The sequence below is a fragment of the Diachasma alloeum genome, unplaced genomic scaffold (assembly GCF_001412515.2).
Source record: "Diachasma alloeum isolate Michigan unplaced genomic scaffold, Dall2.0 Dall_scaffold_00358, whole genome shotgun sequence".
Classification (NCBI taxonomy): Eukaryota; Metazoa; Arthropoda; class Insecta; order Hymenoptera; family Braconidae; genus Diachasma; species Diachasma alloeum.
In genome coordinates this window covers 707826-716956 of record NW_021680497.1, presented here as the reverse complement: position 1 = coordinate 716956, position 9131 = coordinate 707826, and the positions used below count along the sequence as shown (strand labels likewise).

General features: G+C 36.6%; 1 protein-coding gene across 7 annotated transcripts in view; it reads right to left on the bottom strand.

Moving 5' to 3' along the window:
* The window catches only part of LOC107041166 (polypyrimidine tract-binding protein 1), a 150160-nt gene that overhangs the window by 26988 nt on the left and 114041 nt on the right, over positions 1-9131 (bottom strand). For all 7 annotated transcript variants that reach the window (XM_015261581.1, XM_015261586.1, XM_015261582.1 and 4 more), the window contains one exon: positions 8434-8583. In XM_015261581.1, coding sequence (XP_015117067.1) covers positions 8434-8583 — 150 coding nt within the window. The remainder of the gene's footprint in view (positions 1-8433; positions 8584-9131) is intronic.

Below are 9131 nucleotides of genomic sequence, written 5' to 3'. Positions count from 1 at the left end.
TATTTCTCAAATATTTGTCATTGTCATTTGTCACCCTCTTGGTTCGAGCTCCCTCACCTTTTCTTTTCCGACTCATTCATTCACTGTGTAGCCGCTTACTCTCAAAAAAAAAAAAAATTAATTAATAAAAAGAAATATAGAATGGTAATGCATGCTGCGCGCATCGTACTGAATTTTTCACTCATGAAAATCCAAAAATTCTCATGAATTTCACAATCTGCGCATTGTTCTGCTTTTCTCGCCAAATTCTACAGTGGTTGATATGCGATGAAGAATTTACCTCGTGAATTTCATTTAATTTCATTGCAATGTAATGGTATTTGCATGATTTTTTTTTAGAAATCCTATGTGAATTATTTCTCAAATATTTGTCATTGTCATTTGTCACCCTCTTGGTTCGAGCTCCCTCACCTTTTCTTTTCCGACTCATTCATTCACTGTGTAGCCGCTTACTCTCAAAAAAAAAAAATTAATTAATAAAAAGAAATATAGAATGGTAATGCATGCTGCGCGCATCGTACTGAATTTTTCACTCATGAAAATCCAAAAATTCTCATGAATTTCACAATCTGCGCATTGTTCTGCTTTTCTCGCCAAATTCGACAGTCGTTGATATGCGATGAAGAATTTACATTGTGAATTTAATTAATTTCATTGAAATGTAATGGTATTTGCATGATTTTTTTTTTAGAAATCCTATGTGAAATATTTGTCAAGAACCGACTCAACTGCAAGAGTAAATTTTTCATTGAAATACCGAAGTGACTGGTTTGTACCTCAGAGGTTTTCAAGTACTGCGTTGAGTTTCCGCAGCGGTACGATAGTCGTCACACAGTGGTTAGAAAGTCCTCTTCGAGAGGAAGCAAAAGCAGAATTGTATGAATGTAATTTATCCCCGGGTACCGAAGGGATGCAACGGCTTCTCGGTCTCAAACTATACCTTTGAACTTGTCGGTTGGTTAAAGGAGCTTGGGCGCATGTCGCCGCGAGCTACACGCGGGCCTTATTATGGAGAGAGAGAGAAAAAGAGAAAATACATCTCTCTCGAGTCCCCCAGACTGAATCAAAGAAATATTATGCCATTTATAATCGCGCTTGGTTATTGCCATTTCATAGTTGATATATTTTCTTCTTCTACAAGATGATGAATTTCTGTTATTAGATTCATATAAATTGCACTTTTCAGGGTGTATATAAGATATCAATCATTAAATATAGAGAAAACTGACAAAATTGAGAAATTCAAGGGGTTGACGAGTGATCGATCAAGGATCAATAAAAATTCAAAAACAGTTTTTAAAAAACTCGAATAATACTAAGGAAAAAATTTTAAAAAATGTAAGAAGTCTAGAAATTCGTTCAAACACATTGAAACCGTTTTTTGAAGATTCGAAAGTGAAAAACAATGAAACAACATTTACAATTATTTTAAACTTTGGACACTACCCCCAACTGTAATACGTTAGAGACACAAGTTGATAATTTTAGAAAATGAATAGTGATTGCTAAAAAGCAATATAAGTACGATAGAAGCTCTGACACCCGCCTCTTTGTCTTAGCTACCCCGCTTTAATCTGAACCAGTGCAAAAGCACTGGCACATAAACATCGAAATAAATTGTTGAATTGTTGAAAACCTAATAGTTCGAGTGAAATTGTTCAAGGATCACTGAATTTGTACGTCTGCAGACGAGTACATGATATATAACGTAGGCGTTGTCGTCGATCAAAAGCTCTCACCGTTCCTACCTCGTTTTCGGCTCTTTGTTCCAAAATTAATACGGACTGGAGGAAAAGCGGATTAGCCGTTACACAGTGGGTTCGTTTGGAAAACACTGCGCCAATCCCTCTGTGGTGAATTCATTATTACAACATACACTTATAGAAAAGATGCGAGAATTTAGTTGCTGTTAACGACGCTTCTCAACTATTAACGTCATTCTTTAATTGTCAAGAAGATAATTTTTATTACCTCTCTAAATTTTATTTATTCATTTTTTTCAATCTGCAAATTGTAAAACGCTAAACTCCAGTGTAAAAATTTACGTTCTCTCCTGCCGAGGAAAATGGCTGAAAAACTTTTTGACGCTCGAATGAGTTTTTCAACAACTGCGAGCAACATTGTACAAAATTTTCAACATGTTATACAATCACACTGCATGAGGCATGGTGAGTGCACGGATGCCAGAGTCGTTCCACGGCTTTCTCTCTTTCGCTCTCTTTTACGCTATTCGAGAGGATGGAGAGTCACCTGAAATTTACGACGAGCTTTTTGCGGCTTCGATTCCCATTGCTTCGTCGTTGCTTCCTGTTGATACAGCCTCTACATCATCAATATATGTATATATAGTATGGGCTACTATATTATATTTATATCTATTGAGAATCCTTTTCAATACTGCAGTCAAAAGTTGTTTCGCAATTGCTGCTTTCATTCGGTTTATTTCATGTACTTCATACAATTTCACAAGCTTTGTCTCAATATTGGGAACTCTTTTTTATACATAAACCCATTCAGTGGCTCCAAGTTACCTGCTCGCACTAGTACGCGCTACGGCCGGTAGAGCGCGTCATTCAGTGCTAGAGTTCCCAATAACCAAAAGTTCAAGTGACCCCAATGACAAGGAAGTATTGAAAATCGATATATTTAACGTAAACAGTGATGAATTCCCCGAGTGAGTACATGAGATTGGGTGAATAATATTTCCTGGAGCCGCTGGTGGTAATGTTCGATTTGGTTGTAGATGCGTACATTATGCCCTTCAATGACGCTACACGCAGAATGGCGGCCTCGGTTTAATTAATTTATGCTACAACCCAATAAGCCCTGGGGCTTATCGCAGTTTCGGAAGCTTTACGAAACTCTCCCACTGCGGAACTTGGGGATTTTCTTAATCCGTGAAATGAATTTAAAAAATCGGTCAATTTTATAATCCTCAGCTTGCTCAATCCCTTATTAAAGTACCCATTTTTCATTCATACTCAAGAGCATGATTCATGCTGAAAAGTTTTTTCGACTGCTCCGTAAAAAGTTGAACAATTCATTGAATTTGGAAATTCTTGGAATACATGCAAATTCATTTCTGTGGAAGAATAAGACTATGGGTAATGTATACGGGTGTTCACAGCTGAATAAGTTTGTATAGACATCGCTCCAGCGTTAGGTACTTGTCATTTTTTCAACCCCCTTTCAACGAGCTCGGTATTTCGATCGCGTTTGCCATTGAGATACGATCCTGCCGAGATAGAAAAGGTCTTCAATTCGGCGGTGGACGATGCATATGCGTGACGTTTTGCCCACTTGTCAACCCAACGGTAGCCGAAACCCAGAGACACAGAGTTGGAGTTTATGTATATATCTATGTATATTTTATGTGCATGTACCCCTTTTGAGTATGTGGGAGCACAGCCATTCACCCTATTCACCCATCTCTGTACACAAAGAATGAGGGGGACTGTGTGAACCACCACCGGAAATACATTCAGACGGTGTCATTGTGAAAATTGGCGATAGTGCGATATAAATCATTGATTTTAACGACATGTTTACATGTTGCTTTCCAAAAACTAGCCCATTCCTTTCGTCTTTGACATTTTAGAGAAGAAAATCAGGCCAAAAAGACCGAAATGCACTTTTAGAAATTTCCTCTGAATTCTCAATGTTGTGAGTTTGAATTCAATTTCAAATGAAAACGTTCACCAAATTTCTTATTCATCTTGAAAATTCAAGAAAATTGGGTTTTTATTGTTAAAGAATCACTGATTTTTCAATGAAAGCTTGAATTTTCAAACTCATCGTAAAAATTGAAATTACATACAATTCAATTTTCAATTCAATTTTAACCATTTTAAAAATTCAATTTTAACATTTTCAAAGTTTTTCAGTGCCGTATGGACCTGAAAATCGAGAAATACTTGAATATTCAAGACATTAACTGATTCGTCGATGAAGAATTCTACAGAAATTTCATGTAACTTTGTCGTTGTTAAAAATTTCAAGCTTTTTCTTTTGAAATTTCAAGAGGAATTTTCTAACAGTGTATCCGAGGGACTACTCACTCCACAATTGAGTGACACCGTGATTTCGAAATGAAGTTAATTTCAAGTGATTTCAGTGATTTCGAGCGTCACACGCGAGATGATTTCATCAATTCGAAATCAGTGATTTCAAAAACATAAAGTTAATAAATAATGGAGGGGGGACAAAACGGATTGTGTCCAATTATGAAAATCAAAACTAGCAATAATAACTGCCAAATAATAACGAATTTGTTTGATTCTACTCCACCAATCATGCGCTAATGAAGATGAAAAGCGGTCGATTTTACCATCTTCTCCATTTTATTATCATCGATGGCAGACGTGTCAATTTCCAAATCACTACGGCAGCGCGCCTCTGATTTCGGTAATTTCATTGATTTCCGACGATTTCACATGATTTCGGAGATGATTTCGGAATGATTTCATGCCAGAGTGGCGCCATGACTTCGGGAGTGCGTACCCCCTCGGAAATATCCCAAAATTGACAAAATTCCCAAGCGCACACCGACAAAAAGAAGACAAAGAGATGCCTTTAAAAAAAGAGAATAAAACCGAAACTAATAAAATAAAATGAGCAGCAGCAAAACACAAAATAAAAGAGATTTTTGTTTGTTTATTCTTTCTGTGTTTTCTTGATGCGACGTGTTCTTGAATGCGTGGGAAACGTACCGGAAAGCGAGCGCATCCTGGATGGCCAGGTCGGCGTGACACATCGTAAACTCCAGGTGGTGCGATGCACCGAGTACAAACGCGCGTGTAATGCTACCAAAGGAGACGTACGCTTGAGTTTTATCGTTCTGGGTCACAAATTCGCTACGTATCCCAAATGTGATATTACCGGGGGGTCAATTTAATGTCTTGTCTTGTTATATTTTTTTTTTATTACTTTTATCAAAATACATGTGGAGAAGAGGAAAAAAATGCCATTTTATTCAGCACTTTTGCGATTTACCTTTCTTTATCAACAGATTATTTGCTGGAGGAATATATGGGTCAGAAGTTTAATTGAACTTGTAATATTAATTTGAAAACTTGTAGCCATAATAGAGGTGTATAACACAGGGTAAACGAGTCTCGTTTCATTACCACCATTTTCCGCGGTAGCTAGCTGGTGATAACTGACGGCCCACCCAACTCGATGCACAGCCTTTGTCCTTTGATGTTTAATTAATTAACTAATTAATGAATAATGTTTTATATTCACAAAGTCAACTCTCTGCGTGTATATCATAAACAAAAATCATTTTCACGATTAAAAAAATAGATAGCTGTCTTTTTTGTGATATAACTAATCTTCAATTTATTTAGTAACTGGATTAGCAGCTAAATTAAATTAAATAGATGCCCATCGCATGTCACTCGGTAGGATTTGATTTACAGCGGCAGATTAACTGAAACGTCAATGGATGGTACGCTGCCATTGAGGCTCAATTCAAGATATCTCGTACCTACAGACACCGAGAATACTATTGGATAGATGGGAGTAGAGAAGGAGATGAAGTTGAATGGTAACATCGTGGTAAACTAACTTGCGTGAAACTTGGGGAATCAAAGCAAATATACCGAAAGTGCCCGTCGGAGCAGAGGTCATCATATATCTCACTTGCTCCATCTGACGCTATCACTTGGTCTACAAAGCTCACCAATGTTTCACCACATCGTGAAACTCTATTGCAGGGCGGCCTTCCTACAACTATCAAATTACCCGACAATATACACGTTGTTTCCACATTATAACACATCGATGGTTTTAGATTGTGGATAGTATTCTTTTCTTAATGTAAAGAACCTCTGAAAGGATAATAAAATAGGCTCTAAGCACACTGTTAGAGATTTTTTGAAATTTAAGTAACAGATGCATTTGAATTTTCAATATTCGGAACTTGAATTCAATTTCAGACTAAATTGCTCGTGGAATTCCTGATTCATCTTGGAAATTCAGTAAAATTATGTTTTTCAGGATGAATGATCGTGGAATTTTCAGTAACAGTTTGGATTTTCACCGCGAAAATTAAGCTTCAATTGAATTTTCAAGAGATTAAGAATTCAGAAGAAAATTTACCGGATTTTTCGCGATTTTCAGGCATTTTCATTGTCATATGAACCTGAAAAATCAAATTCCATTGGATATTCAAGAAAATTGACTGATTTATTAATAACAAGGTCAATGGAAATTCCATGTAAATTATTCGTTGTTAAAAATTTCAAGATTTTTTACTTTTGCTCTGTCTTTTTCTTCATTTTTTTCTAGCTCTACCATCCAGTCCGGGTGTATCTCATATGAGATACAATGAAAATACACTGTTAAAAATTTTTATCGAATTTAATTACCACTGAAATTTTACGGAATTTGGTCATTGAAAATTCAGAATTTTGTGGAAAAATCAAAGAGAACTATAAATTCCATTTTTCAGCTCCATTTTTCCCGGAAAATTAATAGAAAACCAGAAAATTCCCGTAAATATATTCTTAAATTTTCGGGACAGTAACACTGAATGTGATTTAGGGGGAAAAAAAATCATGAAATTTCAGATTTCACTGAAAATTCGATATAATTTGGCATTAAATATTCATATTAGACTGGGAATTCAAATAAATTAAATTCTCTAACATTTTACTGAATGTTCAGTGAAACCTGCAATTTCATCACTTTTTTCTCCTAAATCACGTTTTTCAAACAGTGTAGTCAATAGTTTGTGGTTTTCTGCAATTGGAATAAACTTAAACGAAAAGGAAGAGAATGAAATTGTTCAAAGTTCCATGGCTCGTAAAATTTCGGTGGCGAATGTACGGCCATATTCTCGGGTGCACAGTTTGGCCGGTCAACATTTATGTATATCGATGGTTTCCGACAACCCGAATATTGCCGTTCAGCGCACACTCTGTGACCCCTCTATCCAGCACCCCCGTCCCCCTCCCTCGCTCCACCCCCTCGCCATCCTCACTCCTCACCCTCATATCCCCCAACATTTGTGTTTCACGTGGTGCCTCGCGAACGCTAATGCGCGCGTAATTTCCGCGAGGTAAATCTCTTCATCTGGCTCTCGAATATTTGCCTGTGAACTGCGGCCCATCGAGTTCATTATTTTAATCCATACTGGCATAAACAAAGCACAAGCTTATACTGTGAATTGCTCCTCGTATTATAACGTACCCCGCTCTCCGCCTCCGTCACCAAACCAATTCACTATATTATGTGTCCGTTTATGATGATGCTGATATTCTAAATACAAACTCGAGTGAGTACATTTATAAATCTCCTCATACCCCTGCAGTTGGAGATTAATCCAAGCCTGTTGTTCCCATATTTCCTAAATAACGCGTAATACGGAGGTATGCGAAACAGTTGTGCAGAATGAGAAAAGTATGCTCTCAGTTGGCTAGTTACTCATTAACATGTAATTACATTGTGATATGTGATAACAAGAGCAGACATTTTAATGGAAGGGGGGTAGTTTCCACGGTTGGTTGAAAAAAAAAATTACAACAAAAAAAAAAGAGAGAAAAAAAAGTTGAATAAACAATGCCAAAACTGGAAACAATGCTGGTAGACAGAAATAGCGAGGGAAACTGGTTGCCGAGGGGGAGGAAAACGGCCTGAATTAAATTACGCTGCATGGTGGTATATTCATTCGTTTAATTCTCGGCCAAATCACGCTCCGTCGGGATCAATTAACAAATGTTTTCCATGTGAATAGTGCACTTGTATAATCAAACGTAAAACCCTATTTCAATTCAATACATAGAATATTCGTGTGAAAGAAAATAATTATTCATTAAAAAAAAAATTAAAAACTGACGAGTCAAGTCGGGTGAATTTATACGAATTTCGGAAAATTTAATCCTCTGTTTATTATTCATTGCAGAGGGAATCCGTGAAAATATATACTTTTTTCCTTCTTTCATTTCAATCTAACTGTGGTGATTATACTTGCAAATAGTGTACAGATTCATAATGGCAAATGCGATCAAATGATGAATTTTAATTCCTTCACGATCGTAGAATGAAAAATTAAATATTTTTAGCATATATATTGGTATAACGTGCATGGGGTATGCGGAAATACATTAAAAATAATAATAATAATAATAATTCTATTGAATTATATTGAATATAAAATAGTCTATCTCAATTTTCATACATTCAGAACAGATGTCTTCTCTGAATGCAAAATACACAGACAGTGGAACGAAAAGAAAAATTTGTTTAAAATGATCTCTAAATTTTAGTGATCACTTTAGCACCTTATTGATTTGTCATAATTGAAAAATTATTCAGTAAAACGTTGGAGTTTTGGGACTAGCTTTACTGGATATTCTCCGAGTTTTGGTAAAAATTTCTGAAAGCCAAATAAGTTTCATGCGAAAATGAGATGAAAAACCGAAAACTTACCTGATTTTTTCCTTTCAGAACGAGAACATTTGTCACTCTTCCAAAGGGCATGCCTAAGTGAATTATTTCTGACTCCAACACATCACTGGCGATATTTCTTATGTGGATGACTTTTGACGGTTTACCGTTGTGACCCTTGTCCAATTTCGCCTGTAAAAGAAATCGGTTATCTGTTAATTTTCGTCATTTCATTAAATTAACTGACATTTTGTCATAATGAAAATTGGTTATCCAACAAAAGCGCGGACCGTTTTTAATGTCAGTAATCTCTCAAAATGTAGTAGAAAATTCCATAACGCAGATCGGTTGGCGAATGGGTGGAGGAATAAAATTTATAAGAAGAAAATTCAAGTAGTGATGGAAACGACGGATGCCATCATTCTATGCAAATCCTGACAGTCTGAGAGTTGAGAATTTCGCCAAATTTAAGAGGTACCCGAGTCGAGGATTTGGTTCTGATTGGACGTACACAGGTCTTTCAAGATCTCTCCAGACCTAGATGGACCTGGTAAGTACTAATCAGTTCTGCGACGTACTTTTCCAGAGACCATTCGAATCCTCAGTTCTTTTCGGTCCTGAGAAGTCCTCCTCGATGCTACCGAGAACGCGTGATTTTACGAGCGGGTGAAGGGGAAGGCATGTATGCGGAGGGTTGAAATTTGTAACCAACGAGGAGACAGGGTTGCAGAATATATTTT